The sequence below is a fragment of the Centroberyx affinis genome, unplaced genomic scaffold (genome assembly GCF_046629955.1).
Source record: "Centroberyx affinis isolate AG114_WGS23_722 - 3 ecotype Tasmania unplaced genomic scaffold, CSIRO-AGI_Caff_v1 ptg004358l_1, whole genome shotgun sequence".
Lineage (NCBI taxonomy): Eukaryota > Metazoa > Chordata > Actinopteri > Beryciformes > Berycidae > Centroberyx > Centroberyx affinis.
In genome coordinates, this window is record NW_027282054.1 from 1,373 (window position 1) to 20,131 (window position 18,759).

The following is an 18,759-nucleotide window of genomic DNA, read 5'->3' on the forward strand; positions in this document are numbered from 1 at the left end:
AATTTACTGCTACCTAATTGCAGAAGTCATACAGCAATTTTACATTCCTGTCATCCACCTGTATTCATTTTTGCACATACTTCTCTGTGTATATTAGTCTACATGGATTGCGTTTGGAAGCTAGGGCTGTTTTTTTTACAGTATGTGAGAGCCTGGATAACATTTGTGTACGTTCAAAAGAAATAGTGTAATGTCAGTATTAAATTCAGGGCCTAATGACGCATTGAAACATCAAGTTGTTCATGTTTGACCATTTCTAGCTGACATGAAGTCTGTTGTCATGTTGTCCACTAGGTGTCACTGTGGTTTCATACACGCCTCGTCCCCCCCCCCGTTCAGCTGCCATCCTCCTGGCTGTCCAGTGTCTCTCATGTAGTCTTGGTGTCGGTCTCTGTCATCCATCTTGTTACACCTCATTGTGCAAGAATCAAGCATTCCATATGTTCTGCTGCCATAGTCCCATCCGGTGAAATGTGATTGGCCCTGTCAGCAGCAGGCCCAAAACCGCGGCGTTTCAGTGCATGCTGGTCCGTGAGTGTCTTGTTGGTGTCGTCTTTTGTCTTCTGCTGGAGCTTCTTAAGCTTAGAGGGGCTCCAGTCTAAACCTGGTCTTGTCCACCGGTTGAAATCACTCCTCGTTGCCTCTGTCACAGTACATGGCAGAGAGGCTGAATGGCATTTATGGAACTATTTACTGGGACAATCGTGCACTTCGCCGCTGCACTGCATGGTTAGATCTCAAGCAGAAAGAAGGGAAAGGGAAAACGGGAAGTAGATCTGGATATCAAACACCTTTTTTTTCGTCTCACCGTTTTGTCTTCATCTCCTAAATTGAAATCATTTCATCTCATTTTGCCACCAGAAGATATTTCACCCATGTGTTTCCCTAAAAAAAACACTCCTGTATTTGAGCATGAACTTCCTCCTGGCCGCTCAGTCAGAGCTTCTTCATAAACTGCAACAGATATTTGTTCTTCTACTCATTTGTGTAGCAGCATTTGATTCTTCTTCCCACTGTTGCGTTCACATCAGAAAAGAGTAGGGATTGATTCAATATGCTGTCCGTTGCTGTGGCTCATGGTAACACTAGTGAACTTTTTTTATTTCAGAGTTGTTGTCTATGCCGGCAGTAAAACGATTTTCTGTGTCGTTTGCAAAGCATCCGACTAATGGTACGTCTGCTTCTTTCAAGTATATTTCCACTTCTTCACCTCCCTTTGTCTTGCATGTCTTGAAACTTTGCTTTTTGACCTTTTTTGAGTTTTATTTCACATGGTTACTGCCATGGCCCTCCAGCATTCCAGGTTTTCAGTCTGTTTCTGTTTTTTTGTTTTTTTTTTGTCTCCCCATATGCTTGGACTCTTACTTTTCTAACTACCTCACATTCTCTTTCTAACCAGGGTTCCCACTGGTCATGGAATATGAGGAATATCATTTAGAAGAATATAGTGTTCTCCAGACAGAGAATGCCAGGGAATATCAGGGGATTTTACAAACATAGGAGTACACCAGAAACTAAACTTCAGCTTCGTTCACACACAGTTATATTAGATATCGGCTTGGTATTTATCATTCTTAACATTAAATGGCTACTTCTCTACCACAAGGCTGAGTCAGGTTTACAGCGGACTCAAAATGTTTAAAATCTGGGATTGAAAGCACCGTTTATTTATTCAAAGCTGCAGGTCATCTGAAAAATAATCTCTGTAGGTAACAAGATGTTGAAGGTATCACACCGTTTTTTGTTAGTGGAGAAACTGAATAACTTCATTAATTAGTAAACCCTTTGGTTCTGTACTAGCAACCAGACCCATCATCCCTTTTAAAGCTTTAAAAAACTTCATTGTCCCTTTTTCAAACTATTTTCATCTTTAAAAAAAAAAAGCAGCATAACCATACCAGGAACTAAAATCATAGAATTTGACACTGAGCCAAGGGTGGGAACCCTGTGTAACATCCTGCATAAAGTTTGTAAATTTGTCACCATCACCCAATGATGAGTATTTTTCAGTGGATAGATGTGTGTGTGCGTGTGTGTGCGTGTGTGTGTAAAGTAATTACTTAAAATGTGCACATGTGACCATCTTTGAGGATGTGAATTGAACCCATCTGTGAAAACGCCACCAGCAGCACACCAATGTTTAACCCTTCCCCTGTTTCTTTGACCTCGGCCCCATCGATTCTCACTCAGTAATGATTTTATCACTGCTGCCTGTATTACTTGGATTTACAGAATCAATACTAATTAAACTGGGAAAGGGTTAAAGCATTGCTCATCCCATCTCCTACTGTATGTGCGTCCGTCATGACGTCTGACTGATCTTTCTTTTTGAAGGTTCACATGCCTCCCAATGTTTTCAGTGCACAAATGTGGGTGTGAGGCGCGTTCAAGACCCAAAACGAGGGCAAATGTTCAACTCGATTATTTAATGAACATTTCTGATGTTTTCTTTGGTTTTGAAAATGTCTCCTACTTTGCACATTGCTAATTTTATTGATTTTTGATCACTTAAGTATGGATGGTCAGAGGGCAGGGGGGCGTAAACAGTGGGAATTTGTATGTTACTATAGCAGCAGATCTTACATTGTCAGTGTGTATCACTCAGCTGTATGGTCTGAACTTAAAGCAACACCTTTTCTCTATTATTCTTACCCTTTTTTTGCTGGAAAACGGACTGGTTCGAATGGTTCAAATGAACAAGCGATGGTCAGTCAAGAATCTGCGTGTCGAGTCATGTCACGGTGTCTGGGTTGAATACATAACCAAGACATAGACGGTTTGCCTGCAGATACGGAAAGTTCTCTTTCTTTTGTGCATTGAACTGTTGCTTCCGCTGAATATTGTTGTGTTCGTGCAGTGTGCCGGTGGAGAGTGGCTGTGAAAGCTGTCTGTTATCAGGGAGAGTGGTGAACTGTGTGTGATACCTGCCTCGTGCTTTCATTGTCAGCTGAGTTCTCACAATTGACAGCAATCTGATGCAATTTTCTCACTGAAAACAACCAGGAGCCCTTACAAACACATGATCGTCCTGGATCGGCTGCAGTGTTTAACTCAAATTACCCGACTAAATGAATACTTAAAGAGTAACTAAACCCCAAACCCAAATCTGTGTAAAACCTGACATCTGATGGAAAAAAGCGTGCTACTGAAATTGCCGTCTGCTATTGGCCAATCTCGGAACCCATCGTCTATCGGTCTGACGACAATTAGACTCTGGGGGCGACGGCCAATATTTCGGGGTTTCCGGTGTGGCCAGTGGACATCCGGGCCAAGACTTCCTCTTCCGTGAGCCGGTCATTGTTTACAGTCCGATTAGCAACTTGAGACGAGTCGGAGTTGAGAGACGACGTCTCATATGCAGATATCTGTTTATAGAGATTAGCCGAAATGTCGTCTGGACCTAAAACACCTACAAAAAGTATCGATGTTTGTGTATTGTACTCAACTCCAACTCCATTCTCGCGTCTCAAGTTGCTAATCGGACTGTAAACAATGGGTTCCGAGATTGGTTATTGGCTGATGTTTGGTTCCAGGTGGTGTCACCTTCTGCAGAGTTCAACGGGTGGTGACATCATTTGGCACAAAAGATCAGCCAATAGCAGATGGCAATTTCAGTTTCACGCTTATTACCATTAGATGTCAGGCTTTACACAGATTTGGGGTTTAGTTCCTCTTTAAGTATAATACCATGCAAACTCGTTCAGTCCTAATTGGAATTCCACACACTATATTTAGCTCAGTATGTTTTTCTGTATATGTATCATTCACTTTAGGAACACAGGATGACACGTCTGCCATAGCAGTGTTTCCGTCTCTGTGGTGGGCGGTGACAGGTACGACAGCCCGGCGCTGCAGCTGCCTGTTTACGCCCGACATCCAACCGCATCTTCACAGAAACAAAATCGATTATCCAACGAAATCGATTATCTTAATCGATTTTAATGTGGCAACAAGCTTTCTCTGCATGTTTAACAGCTTCCACAGTGTGTTGTTCTATTATTATTTTGGCGAGCGAAACTGAATGGGTGGCTGCAAGACTGTGTTAAGTTTTTGAATTGTCATTTTGATAAACACTTTGTGGTCTTTATTGCTTATTGTAAATGTAGCTGATGATTGTCATATCACAGTTGCTCCTCCGTGGGTTCTCAGTATGAAATGGATCGATTTTTTTCGTAGTAGCAGCTTTCTTACTCAGATATTTAGACATTTTGAAGTAAGGGATTCATTGAGACTCTGCAGAGGAGCAAAGTGACGTCCCTGTTTTCAGTCTCTTGCTCTAAGCTTTGCTTGTGACGTTGGAACGGTCGAGGTTCTGCAGAGGTTCTGCAGAGGTTGTGTTGCCGTTGGATGGTTTTTAGCGTAAAATATTGCTTGAATGTGATTTGCTGCTCTTTCGCTGTCTGGTGGCCAGGATGAGCTATTGGCTGCATCTTTCATCATCCCCTCCCCCCCCCCCCCCCCAAAAAAAAAAAAAACACACACACACATACACCACCACAACCCCCTGCCTTCCCTCTCTTCTTACGTATCCCTTCCTCACTTTACCTCCCACCTTCTCATTCTCTACATCTCATCACCTCTCATTTGTATCGTACTTCTTCTGTCCTCTCATCTGTCCCTTCCTCCCAGTTTGTATTCTATCGTTTCATCTCCTCTGCACTGTCCCCCCTCCTCCTCCTCCTCCTCCTCCACTGCTCTGTCCTTCCTCGCTGTCCCTCTTCTTCCTCAGAGCCTCTGGAGGAGCACCATGTGGCCCAGTTGTTGAGGCGTTTCTCCACCGACCTCAGCCTGGGCCGGCATCTCCCTCTGGACGGGGCGCTGGCCCACCACCTCCACCAGTGCTCCTACCACCTCCGCCTCTTCCGAAACTGGCTCATCTCCGGCCAGGACCCCCTAGAGTACCTCTACGGTCAGCCCTTGGCCCCCCCGCCCTCCTCCTTACCTCGGCCCCGTCAAACCGCCGCTCACGGTTTAGTTGGGACTGTGCTTGTTCTGCAGTTGGCTCTTGTGCTTTTGCCCCTTGATGTTTCTGCATGCTTGCCTGATGCTGTGATTATGCAGATTGCCAAACTGGAGTGGTGTGAGTTGTTTCATCATTGGATTTTGGGGCATTTGTGTCGCTATAGCAACCGCTGTCCTTCGCCCTCTGCAGTGTTCTAGCTTTTTCCCCCTCACACTAATCTGTAAACCCTCACAGGAGTCGTAGCACAGAGTTTGTAATTTTGCTCATCAGATGGAGTTCGTTAAAGCTAATGAAATGAGAAACCACATTTTGTGAGTTTTCATGGAACTCGAAAACAAGTTAAGAGACAAGTCTAACTGGCCACCTGATGTCAGTGCCAAGGGCTGGTAAACTACAAAAAATTACCTGCCTAGAATATATTATACTGTCCAAAACAATTAATATAGATTTTTCATAGAAATATGTCACCCTGCCTGTTTTCAGTACTATGTTGTGAGTAGAATCAGGTGCTGTATGTTAATTTAAAACTTGCTCACTGACTTATACCACAAATCAAGTTTGTAATTCATCATGAAGTGCAGCAGAATTCACATGTAAGAGAACATTTTGAAGCGTAGTTTCAAAGTTAATTTCAGACCCTGTGTTGTGGTCCTTTGCTTTCTCTTCCTCCTTTCCCTCCCTCTTAAACACACATGTACACTCACAGAACTACATGTAACAACGCTCCATAACAATGGCTGCTGCATCGTGTGTTTACTGCAAGCTGTTCCAATACAAGACAATCTGGCACGAGTGTAGTAGCAGGTAGTAATTATGCACACAATGAAACAGCAACACAATTTTGATTACGTATTTTATGTTAAGTCAGTGACGACAAATTACCCTAGTAGGTATGAGAATATGCACAAGTGAGGCCCGTTCCTGCTCCCAGATAGGGTAAAGGAATGGGACGGGTGCTTTATTAATCCTGGTAGGAAATGGAATTGTCACCACAGCAGCAACAACATAACAATAATAGAAGCTAAAAAGAGAAGTGAATAGTATAATCGCCCTCCTCTACAATCACCTGACCTACTGACATGTCACCATACTGTATAACACAGTGATCACAAGGATTGAACGCTATTCCTATCAACATTCGACACAGTGAGAATTAAAACTATAGAAATTTTGTGTCCTTCCCCATATTCACTAGAGAAATCAAACAAAAGAAACCTATTTTATGAATCCATATGTGCATATTCCTCCATATACACAATATAAATCAAGATATTGCACATAGTGACATATTGACGCAGTGGCACCTTTACAACATGATTTATTGGTGTGACTGTATTTGAATATTGGCATTTTTACACAGCATAAAAACAGATTGCTGCCATCGGTGCGGCACCATCTCAGCATCACACTGCCTTCAGGATGATTATAAAAATGTTTAACTCGCACTAGAGATAGTGGATCCTACTGTATATGCCGATAATCCAGTATTACTAGCCTGCACACCCATGATTGTTCAATACTCATTGTGGAAAGTGGTATCAGTAATCGAGCTAACATTCAAATGTGTGGTCTGAATTTGGAATCGGTGCCCCCAACAGTTCAGTTTGAGTTTAATTTGAACTCTAACCAGCATGTGAGTTTGCCTGTATATCTGTGTTATACTCACACCCCGAGTGGCTTTGCAGTTGAACATAGTAAAAACATCTTCAGAGGTTTAGATAACCTAGACGAGGTGTGGTTTGGTGCTGCGTGACTGTAAACGGCTCTCTCCGCGATTGATGTGAAATGCGCACTGATCGTAAACTAACAGTGGATGAACTGCCTCTCAATAAATCTGTCGGACTTCTGCTGCAGTATGGACAGCTTTGACTGCTGTATGGTGCTGTTAGAGCTGCAGTGTGATGGTGTTTGGACTGACTAGAAAGGACTGCTTGACAAAAGACGAACGGTATGTTTTTCTTGAGATCTGCTTGCTTTTGTAAACGGAGTGAGGCATTAAAGACGTGTAGACCTGTCAAGTGTTTGTTGTGGTTTCATGTTGTATGGACATGTAGCATGGGTTTCTGCGACTTGCCTGTGTGGAAACGAACCGAGTAGAGGCTGGCAGGGATTCACAGTAGGTCTAGTAGTTTTTTAGCTGTTACGAACCGACGTGATTATACCTGATTTCACCAAGCGAGATCTGAAAGGTGAGATTCTAGACTGGAGCCAAGTGTATGGAGGCTTACGGGTGGCACTGGGGTGGTAGTGTTGGGTGGAAGTGGAAGTGGTTCTGCCTGCTCCCCCCCTTCTGCTGGTCCAGGCTAACTGAGGCTGACGCTCCTGTGGGCCCGGTGTCTCTCTGTGCTGCAGGTTTCGAGGGCTGCTCCATGGTGCCCTCCATCTATCCCCTGGAGACGCTGCACAACTCCCTGTCCCTCAAACAAGTCAACGAGTTCCTCACTGCCATCTGTGAGAATGCAGGGGACGCACACTCCAGGACCAGAGGTAAGAGGCGAACACGAATGTCAGAATTAGCATTCCTCGCTCATTAGCGCGCACTCTTGATCCGTGGTCCTCGCTGTATCCCCGCAGCTCTGTCCGCCATGTTTGACACCCAGAACCAGCCGTCGGTGGACTCGTACATCCCTCAGAGAGTCCTGTCTTCCTCCATCTCTCTCAGGTCTCGTTCCGACAGACCTCCTTGGTGTGAGTATCACCACGTCTCCTCGTTAACGCCCAGATTTGACACTTCTAGGTTGGCCACTCTTGGCTTGCTCGGTTGCTCAGGCCTCTGTGGATTATTTATGGAATACAAGTCGCCCATTACAGTCTCTGCTAAACCGGGTTCCCAGTTTACTCCCTGTCACTGCTTTTCTTGTCATGTTTTGTAACCCACTTCTCTGCCGATCCCAGTGAACGGAGAAGCTTGAAGACACAAAACGCTTTGGTCTTTTAATGATGTTTTTTCTTGCAAATGAAATCCCATAACTTGTTAATTATTCACTGTGTAAAGATTGTATTTTTGTCAGTGCTGAACTTAATGCCTAGAGATACTACACTACCAGTCAAAAGTTTGGACACACATGTTTTTCATTCTCTTAAAGCCATTTTGATCTAAAGGCTTATGCTTAAATGCTTGAAATTTGTTTCTTAGACAAATATAAATAGCGAAGTTGATCCTATGTATGAATTTCTTTCCAAAGCCTTTGCCTTTCCATTAAGGCAAATGGCAGCTACTTTAAAGAATCTAAAATATAAGATAGTTTTGATTTGTTTAACACTTTTTTGGTCACTGCATGATTCCGTGTAAAATATAAAAAATAAAGAAAAATGCATGTGTCCAAACTTTTGACTGTTTGACTTTTGAAGTTTGTTTGTTCTGTCTGGTCTCTGTGTTCTCATTCATTTATCCTGGTACGATGAGTTTGTTTTCTGTCCCTGCAGACAGCAGCGGTCCGTCCAGTACAGTGTCCAGCGCCGGGCCGTCTTCTCCCACCACTGCAGACACTTCCCCTCGCTTCAGCTTCAGCGACAAGGTCTCCCTCACCCCCCAGAGCAGCGAGGAAGCCCACTCCTGTCAGCACATCTCCTCCCAGGCTGCACCCGCTGTCGGCTCGCAAGCTCTCGACCCGACTTGCCCTGAGCTTTCTACTCCGACTAGCCCCACGGAAGACCCGCTGTCTCCCGGTAACGCACCAGAGGACGCTGCTGAGCGCTGTGCCGATACCAGTCACCAGTCCTTGAGTCCCGAACGCATGCAGGAGGAGCCGGATGAGGCGCCCGCTGCATCGGAAGCCTCCGGGGATGAAACTCCAGACCCCGGCCCGAGACCGCCCTGCTCCCCGCTCGCTGAACTCTCCCTGGGTCGGATGGACGGCTACTGCGTCCTGCCCGGTTCTCTCCCGGTGCTGCTGGAGCTCAGAGAGAGCAGCAGCGAGGCCGGCTCCAGCTCCCAGACGCCCCAGTCTCCCGAGGGGCCCGACGAGTTCTTCGACACCCAGGAGTCGGTGGAGTTGTGGCGGGACAGTCCGGGCGGCCTCTCCCATCCCGGGACGCCGCTGGAGGTCGGAGCCACTCACACAGCGGCAGAGCCTTAGGGGGTTTTCCTGGGGCTTGGAGAACTACAGAATAAAAGCCTACATTTCCTCAAAGCCTACACGCCTGTCAGAAACTCCTTTTGGTGACTGCTATAACTACTGTAACTTTTAGAGCGTGTTTGTTTTCGATCGTGAGCAGCGGGGCATTGTAGTGAGCTACAGCAGACTGAGCCTTTCCTCTCCTCTGGCTTGGTATTGACTGTATGTTTGGTAATTATGGATGGGCAGCTGATCCTCAGGCTTCAGGCCACAGTTATGTGTGAGCAGCTCTGTATACTAGGCTCAGTGTAGTACTGCTCAATGCCTCTGAAAATCACTGGTGACACACCGGTGGCACCACTGAGCCTCCTCTGACAGTCCATTTATCTGTTAGGCTGTAGAAAGCCACTTGTTGTAAAGTGAAGCTTTAAAGTCGTGTTTAACTTGAAAGTCTCTGTGTTGCTGTTGCTTCCATGCTGTTGCACACGTCCCTTTCTTTAAATCATGCAACGTCTGACAGTAAACTCCCTTTTGTCCTTGTTACTCATGGATTTCTGCCCCCTGAAAAGCCACAGTAGGTGAAGCCTTAACCTTGTTGTTTCCATCATGTTTCTTTTCAGATCTGCCGACACCATTAGGTGGCGGAGTTGGGGTTTGTTTTCTGGCATGGGGATAGTCTTAAAATAGTTATCCCAGCTGTATGAACCGAGACCTTCCTGTTTCCCTGTGTATGATGGGATATAGTGACTTGTATACTTGCTGCTTTAATGAAAAACACAGGCAGTGACATGCAGAATAAGTGAGAAGTGAACGTGTCAGAAATTACAATCGGTAGCTGGCTGATTGCCCTTTTCGGTTCTTTTGTTTTTAGCAAATGCCGGCGTTCGTCCTTTACTGTGCTTCTGTGGTGCTGCATGTTTAGAACCCGCCGTGGTGATTTTAATTAAAAAGCTGAAACGCAGAGTTACAGCTGTTGAATGACAGCAGCCCAAGCTCTATTACTGCCAGTAAAATAGAAGTGTTCAAATTCCAGGTCAACCATATGTGCACTGCTTACTGCCAAAGTCCTTAAGCCTCATCTAAGATTTAATATAATCATTAGGAAATCATAGAGAGAGAAAAGTATATTTATTTTGAAATTGCATCTTGGAAATGTTTGGTATTTTTTAATGCCGCTGCGTCAGATAAACAGATTTAAATTGTACCATAGCTATTGTATATTTTTGTAAAATCACCTCATTATGTAGAAAATCTGAAATCTGAAAGCTAATCTGTCATTTTATCACTGAACAAACAGGTGGGGCATTTTAGATGGTTTTCTGTGGTTTTATTGTGGCAAGCACAATACTGCAATTATGTAGCAAGGTGTGTGTGTTTGTGTGTGGGGCGGGGCGGCGGGGCAGCGGGGGGAGGCACATGCTTATGAGGCTGTACAGATAGACTAAGCTGAAATGAGATTCTGTATTTAAATTGCTGGGATTTGATGTTTTCATCATGATGTACTGTTGAGATGACATTAGTGACGCATCGTGTCAGCGGCCTGCAGCTGTACGGACAAAAACGACAATCTGATCCTGTGTCTGTAGCGTCTTGGGCTTTCTCTGTGGGCGATACTGTTTCTGCTTAAAACCTGCTTCATTTTGGTTTGGGAGATCCACCTTTTAATCAGCGAGGATGAATCAACTAACTGTGTACTTGGTAATCTAATAGAGAACTCCCTGCTGAGCTTCTGCAGCATCTCTTATGAAAGCTTTGGGAATTGAAATGCACTTAGATTTGAAAGGTCTGATGTTTCAACCTGGCCTAGAACACAACTTCAGTTCAGATGCACTATGCGTGTTTTCCTCAACTCCTAGTGTAAGTGGGTAGAACGAACTCCTGGGCTTTGCCATTTCTACAAATGCAGTTTTCTTTCTAACATAACGATGTTGTGAATAAAATGTCCTTCTGGAATGATCAGAATCATCGGTGTGTAATCGATCTTTTGGTTTTGGTTTTACGAAGATCATTAAAGGGAAAATCCACCCTAGAGACTTCAACTGTTAAAAACAGCTATGTCCATTTTGTTGTTTGGTGTAGATATTTCCAGCCGCTATAATGGAGTTCAACAGCAGAAAAACCTGCAACTGGTGTCAGTCCCTCAGAATCAAAGAGCGAGGGCTTCTTTCTAGAGCCGCCATTTTGCACCAAGAGACGTTCAACAATCATACAGGGATTTCAGGCCCGTTCTCAGGTCGTCGAAAGGCATCCTGGGAAACGTAGGAAATCACTAACTGAAGTAGAAGTTGACGAAGCAAGTGGGTTCACCAAAAAACTAAATTACAACACTTCAGAGATGATTTCTAACAGTGTAAAAGTATTGAAGGGTGGATTTTTCCTTGAAGTTTACAAATCAGCTGAGATGGATCCACAAAAGTGACAAACAGGACATCAGGTTTTCACGAGGCGATATCTCACGGTGTCTTATTTCCCACTGATTATATTACTCAGACATCAGACTCTGACAGGTTAATAACTGTAACAGTACACAAGCATTTTCTCTGAGGTCAGATAGCGTTACACTGTCCAGTGAACCTTACAGCCAGATGCCTGGAATCAGCATTATCACGCTGTGCTGCTGTTCCTGTGAAGGTCACTGTGAAGGCAGAGCGATGTTCAGCCTGATCGTACATAAAGCTTGAGACGTGAGATGTGTTTATGATTTTGATCCATACAGAGCGTGTTACATTCAGCACAGCGTCAGCCATTTATAATCCTCCTGTTCCATGTGCCATGTAGTAGAATGCCGAGAATTATTGTCTACAATTCGAATTTGCTTTGTGCACCTAAGTTTAAATAAGCATTAGATTCATGACACATAAAGTAACAACACAGAAATATCTTTAATAAGAAAAGTTGGTATTAACTAAAATATTAATTTATACATTATTTAATAGTTTATAAAGATGACTATTAAATCATGTATAAATTAATACCTTAGTTAACATGAACACCATTAGTAAATGATTACCAGACACATTAGTTAACTGTTAATTAAGACTTAACTTAACTTAGTGACCCTTATTGTAAAGTGTTACCGAAAAGTTAAAAAGGATAAAAGATCGGCTGATTAGTCAGTCAGTGGTTTCATCTCTTTGCAGTTGGGTGAATTTGGTGTGGACACATCACACCCAATATATCAGTCCAATGCAGCATCTAGCTGTTTATGTCATTGCTCTACTGTAGAAGAAAATAGATAGTAAAGGAGTAGAAGGAAAGTAAAGAATTTTGAAACGATTCATGGAAGGCTAATATGAGAGGTCTTCCCATCTTTTGAAAGCCGCAGTGCGTTTATGTGCTGACACACTGCACATTATCATAAGTGAGTGTTTTCTGGCAGATGAGAACACCATGCCGGGTTGCTGTAGTGCATTTTAAATGTTTACCAGAATCACTGACTGTAAAGTTCAATCCAGTGATTTCCCTCTAGTGCAAAACAAATAGAAAGAAAATTAAAGCATAAAACATTAAACAGCATACTGCCACACAGGTTTGATTATCTGCAGTATCTGTGTTGGCCCGGACAGAGTCTGCTGACCAAGTCAACGTTGCTTGAGTCCCAAGTCAGTCTCAAGTCTTGAGGCACAAGTCTCAAGTCAAGTCACAGGTCTAAATGTAGAACAGCAAGTCAAGTCAGAACAAATCAAGAGTCCATTACAATTTAATATCTTAAAGAAAACTAAATATCTAGGACTTTTCAATGCAATATGATTTTAATAGGATAAAAACTTGGTAAGAGCATCATGAGTTTGATTTCTATAATCAGTTTCAACTTCAACAAATTCAATCATTCCATACAAATTCAGAAAACAGAATTTAAATTCAGTCGTCTGCTGGAACAAATCTCATCACTTTCAATCTAAGTCATTTACACAAACACAAGATCTCAAGTCAAGACTTTAGAAACCTTTTCAAGTCATCAAAGTACAAGTCAAAGTCGAGCCCCAAGTCACCAGAACCCAAGTCAAGCCTTACGCAAATAAAATTGTGACTCGAGTCCAAGTCGTGTGACTCAAGTCCCCACCTCCGCATCTCATTAAAGAAAAGACAACAACAACAAAAAAACGGCAGTATAACAGAAAGAAAGGGGAAAGTGTCCCTTGGTAACATCTGTTGCTTCACCCTGCCCATGTGATGCTGGAGGTGATGTCATCGTGGCGTCCATTCAGCCGGTGCCAGCAGTGCTATTCAGCAGCCTGGTGCTCATTCAGCAGCCTCTCAAAGCGGGGATTGTACTCCCAGCATGCCTCGGGACAATCCCCGGCTCCTTTCTTCCAGCACACTATCTGCTTCACAAAGACACAACAGTGGCTGCTTTTCTCAGCTGCAAAACAAAAAGAGGAGAGTTGATGCTCCGTGAATCACGGCTGGCTCTGTTCATGTTGTTTTGCATGATAAATATGTGAAATGGCTGCAGCAGGGGCTTAGATGCTTCACTTCTGAAGCTTCCCACTCTGTGGACTTTCAAACTGTGGAAAAGAGTTTACAACCTGGCAGAACAAACCGCACACTGTTCTTCTGTCAGACTCCCTCCGGCCCTGCAGCATTACATCATGCCTGAACTCAGAGGCTTCTGGGAAGGGGAGCAGCAGTCTGTAGAGTGGTGAATGAGACTGAAGACCCACACACTTTATAGGATCCATTCTAACAAATGATAGAAGCTAAAACAAAGAATTTTAATCATTTTTCTCACATTGACACATTGGCTATATCTATACTTGAAATGTTATATCTGTACCTGTATGTTGTATTTTTTGGGGGTGTTTCTGGTATTGTCTTTGCCCTTTATGCTTTTTTTATGTTTTAAGAAAATCATTGATCTTATGTTACTTTTTTACTCTGAGACAAAAGGAAAGATGGTTGTTGCGCTCAGATGAAGGTAACGCAGGTGCAAGAATCCAAATATTGTTAACTAGAAAAATGGGAAAATAATTCTGCACACTGCAAATAAAAGGATAGAACAAAAACATTTTTTTTAGTTCAGACAAACTAATTTATTGCATAAGGTGTAAGTGAAAAAAGAATCTGTATATAATATGTACAAAAGAACTAAGGAGCAAATGTTTCAGCTACCTGCTTTCATCAGTGCTCTTCTTTTTTGTCATAGCCTTTTATTTGCCGGAAGCCAAAGTATTTTCCCGTTTTTCTACCTTTTTACACTTTAAATGCCATAAAATGCAATATAATAATCATTTTTGTATGAAAAAATATTGATCAGTGATATCATTTTAATGTTACGACATGAAAAGACAACAAAAAAGGGAGTCGTTTTCCTCAATAAATGATGTGTTTTATTGGTGTTCACCACACTTTTCCCTTTTACAATAAATCTGTTGAAGTTCAATTTTTTTCCTTTAAGCGTTTTAAAGAGAGATAGAGAAGAATATTGCACTTAAAACAAGAGATGAAAGTAGAACCATGAAGCAAAAAGGAGGGAAACGATCACAATGCTTTCTTTACAGCACAGCACAGCCAGGTTACATGTGCCTCCTCAGTACCAGACAGCTTAGCTTCTTAAATATACATCTTTTAAAATAGCATTTCTATGTAAGTCAGTTTTCTTTAACTATTACAATACAGGAGAACTCAAAATTACACATGCACATACAAGCAGGGCTCACTGGAAACCAACAGTCTTCATGATGATTTGTTTACACCAGGATTCAGACGAGTCCGAATGCCACAGACAGTTTTTTTTTTTAATCTTTTTTTTTTTTTTTTTTTTTGCACAATACGAAAATGTAACTGCTATGCGTGTTTGTATTTAGTTTTATCTGGAAAAAAGTCAGTGTGAATAATAGGAAATCCTCTAGATAAAAATGTAGTGACAGAGTGAGCTGAGTCGCTCTGTCTGGCAGTCTGGTTTTTTTGGAGTGATCTGCTCATATGTGAGTCGTGTTAATATTATTAGCCTTGAGAAGGATGCAGTATTTAGTAGGAATGCACAGATTATATTGTTCACACCGTCATTCTGGTTGAAGTGTCTGCCTGCTCAGCACAGTGGGTACACAGGCTGCACCCTCTGCTATCAGGAAAACACTAACGTCATGATGATGTTTTATCAAAGCCAGTAATGCAGCTGTGTAATTCATCAGGCAGGAAGAACCTTGACTCTAAACCCCTCTCACCTCAGTCTGACAGACACGGCTGTTTTGCCATCTTCTCTACAGATAGAAATCGTAGTGTTTGTTTGTCATCTGACTAAACTGCATCCTGCCACTCACTGACTTGTTCTCCATGATAAAATAAAGGAGCCGTGGGTTCGTCTACACACAGGCTGTGCAGGAGACGTAGATGGCAAAAGAAGAACAAAGTTTAGACTTTTTCTGCCCTGCACAGAGTTGAAATGTGTTGCAGGCTACAGTAAGGACACTGCTGTTAATGCCAGTGTACAGTAACTGATGAGTCAGTGGGATAGAGATGTACGATATGATGCGCAGTGACCAAGGCAACCAAGAGATCAAAGTCCTCCATGGAGAACGTAAAGGTAATCTGCTTCTTCACATTCAAATCAACCGGAACCACCGAGTTTCAGGTCTTTCCCCAAAACCTCTGCTCCCTCTGCTCAGCATTCACTGGAATCTGTTGTTGTCTTATTAAAGAGCCAAAGCCATTATTTACATGCATTTGTCACTAGACGTGTTGAAGAAATGCAATAATATGTAGCAGAATATTTGGATTTCCATTGCGGATCGTAAAATGGCACCAATGTGCACCAGCGAGTTGCGGCTTGTTGGTCCTGTAATTCGTTAGAAAGTTGATTTTGAACCTTGTTAAAAATCTATTAAATTACGCAAAAACCAAGAAAATATAAAATCATCAATATCAAATTAGAACACATTTACACATAACAGTAAGTTAGTAAATTGTACTGAAAATCATCCACTGAATTACCACTGAAATTAAAATTGACACTGGAAATACCAACTTAAATGGTACAATGAAAAACAATGAGGCAATGAACTGAGGTGATTGTAGCTAAAAACAACATGGGGCTCTGGTCCCACAGATAAACGCCCGAAAACCGCTATCAGGACACCATTTATCTTTTCCAGTAATTAAAAAGTAATCAATACAAAAACAGACAAAATAATAAAAATAGCGCAACTTTTCAGTGCAATTTTAGGTCACTAAATTAGCCAACAGCAAACACTGATCCTAGGTTTGAGCATTTATAACTTTTAGAATTACAAGTTGTCACACTGGTTGCTCTGTTTGGAATAGTTTGTGCTTCTTGGTGAAAAGTGGCTCCAGGGAGTCGAACACGCTGTAACTGAAATACTGAATTGATGCCAGAAAGTGCCATTTTATGCTTAATATGTACAAATTGGACCTTTGCTTTTTTTGTGTACTGATGATCTTAACTGACACGCTCACAACAACAGTGGAGACCAGCTCGCCAAAGCCTCTACCGATATACTGCACATGGATATACGTTAAGTTTCTAGGACTCTGGCGCAATAGATCTGCCAAACAAATACACATTACATTACATTACATCTCCCTTCCAGCACACCAGGACAGAAAGGCACATGTGGGTGACAGTCTAACCTCTACCGTCCACCAAACCAGCCCACATCTTGTTCATCAGGCAAACAGAAACTCAGTCGAGTCTAACTCTCCTCACAGCCACATGTTCCTATTGCTGTAGTGGAATACATTCTTCGTTCTTTTACACAGCTTTTATATAAAGGTCATATCGACGCAGCGACCGAGAAGAGGTTTTGTCTTGTGTAACAGCTTGCAACAGTCTTCTTTTCCTCAATATGAGCTTTGAACGCAATGAGGAAATGATATAAATAGGTATAATCCCAAGATCTGACGACATCATAGCCTCTGTCAACACCTCTTCTCATCTGAACTTGTATGCTGTTCTGCATCCTGCCCTTCACCACCAAAACAAAGTCCACTGCGATGATATGGTAACTTGAAGTACACTGAAAGAATACAGCTAAGACTACAGAAACAATTAGAGAGAACGCATTAGTAGAATCCACCGTAAGAAATAACAGCCACTGAGAAGGTCGTACTGTAACAATTGATTTTTCACTTTGAGATAATCGTGGAAATATCATGATTCACTACTACAATACAACTTTTGAATATGATGTACCCTATGCTACAGCAAATATATTCAAAAGACATATTGAAAAGACCGCTGGAGTCTACTTGGAACATTTTCTATGTCACTATGTCGATAGTAGGCACAAAGTTCAACAACAGGACTATCATTGTTTTAGATGACGGACGGACAGAAGTAAGTAAGAATGACCACAATTAGCGGTCTATAATGGTCATTTTAATCAGCACACGTCTTAATTTTCATCCGTTGTATTGTGACAAGCTTTACGTCTGGGCCTCAGTAGGGGAAAAATGTAATATGTTGCTGGCTTTAAGGTTACAAAGGGCAAATTTGTGCTTTGATTTAGGCCAATTAGAAGACAAGCAACCAAGCATCACCTTTTATATTGTTTCCCAAATATAAGTGATATTTTTTTTACAGCAACTGGCTGTTTCCCTCTGTTAACTAACTGTAACACAGTGAGCAAGTATTGTCTTGGCCAGTAGATAAGAGAAGTCATTGTCTCAAAGGTTTAGGAAAAAATGAGTTAAAGGACAGAAAAACTGCATTCATCCCTTTCCCAGGATAGAGTAATAATCATGGACATGGTTGTCAGAAAAGCACCTTTGTAATACAAATGGTGATGATAGCCGAGACAAGCTTATAAATAAATAAAAATCTAGAAAAAATAGAGTAGACTGGTAGCCAGATCTGCTTCGGCTTTAGGCCAAACGACCAAGTAGGTGCCCAAAGCAGAGACAGATTTGCGTATCAGGCTATAGAAAAGAGCAATTAAAAACAGATCTACACTGGGGAAGCCGGGTGTAGCATCATAGAGAGGGGGGGGGGGGAGAGAGAAAAGGGAAAGGGTCTTAAAACTCGATCTTGCAGGCGGGGAAAGACTCGTCCTGCATGACGACGGTGCTGCTGGAGGCCAGGACCATGATGTTGAGCTCCTGCTGCCTCTCATGTGTCTGCTGGTACCACTCACGGGTCACCTCAGTGTCATGGGTGGGGATCAACGTCACCTGGAGGGGGGGGGGGGGGGGGGGATGGGTGGGGAGAGGGGACGGAGAAAGAGAAAGACAAGAGTTCAGGAAATGTCAAGTCTGATACAGCTGGAAGAGAACTTCAGGAGGAAAAGATGTCAAAGTACAATAGAATAGAATGGAATAGAATAAAGAACTGTATGGTGCCTTTGTCTTTGTCAAACCAGAATACACATTGAATGCTTTAAAAAAAACAAGTGTGTGTTAGCTTTTTGGCTCACCTGCTAATACCTGCTAAAAATACCTGCTAATAATGATTTTACTGGCAAAATAATTAATATACATAATATACAATCAGGAGCGTTTTTGATACAGAGAGTTTTACTTTGATTTGATTGGCTCATGGTCATTGAGAGTGTACGTTGGCCAGGAGGGACAAATATTGAGAACAAGACCAAACACTGTATATAACCAAGGTATTCAAATGTTACTGTCTCAAAAAGTTACCGCCTTTGTCGCAGGTGACCATTATGAATCTATCTGCCATAGACGTTTTACCAGTATTTGGTGCTTACTATAGGTAATTTCAACCCTGAAAAACAACATACATAAGTAGATCATCTTAAATTAACTCTTGACTGAGTGCAA

The 18,759-nt window shown here is 42.4% G+C and overlaps 2 protein-coding genes across 2 annotated transcripts in view; one reads left to right on the plus strand and one right to left on the minus strand.

Annotated features, from left to right (window-relative positions):
• Positions 1–1,119: 1,119 nt before the first annotated feature.
• On the plus strand, positions 1,120–10,983 carry ppip5k1a (diphosphoinositol pentakisphosphate kinase 1a). The gene is made up of 5 exons (XM_071543613.1): positions 1,120–1,171; positions 4,730–4,909; positions 7,316–7,450; positions 7,538–7,651; positions 8,390–10,983. The coding sequence occupies exons 1-5, from the start codon at positions 1,120–1,122 to the stop codon at positions 9,040–9,042; spliced, it is 1,134 nt and encodes a 377-aa protein (XP_071399714.1). The 3' UTR covers positions 9,043–10,983.
• Positions 10,984–17,994: 7,011 nt separating this feature from the next.
• The window catches only part of map1aa (microtubule-associated protein 1Aa), a 41,134-nt gene continuing 40,369 nt past the window's right edge, over positions 17,995–18,759 (minus strand). Inside the window, exon 7 of the mRNA XM_071543617.1 lies at positions 17,995–18,150. Coding sequence (XP_071399718.1) covers positions 17,995–18,150 — 156 coding nt within the window. The remainder of the gene's footprint in view (positions 18,151–18,759) is intronic.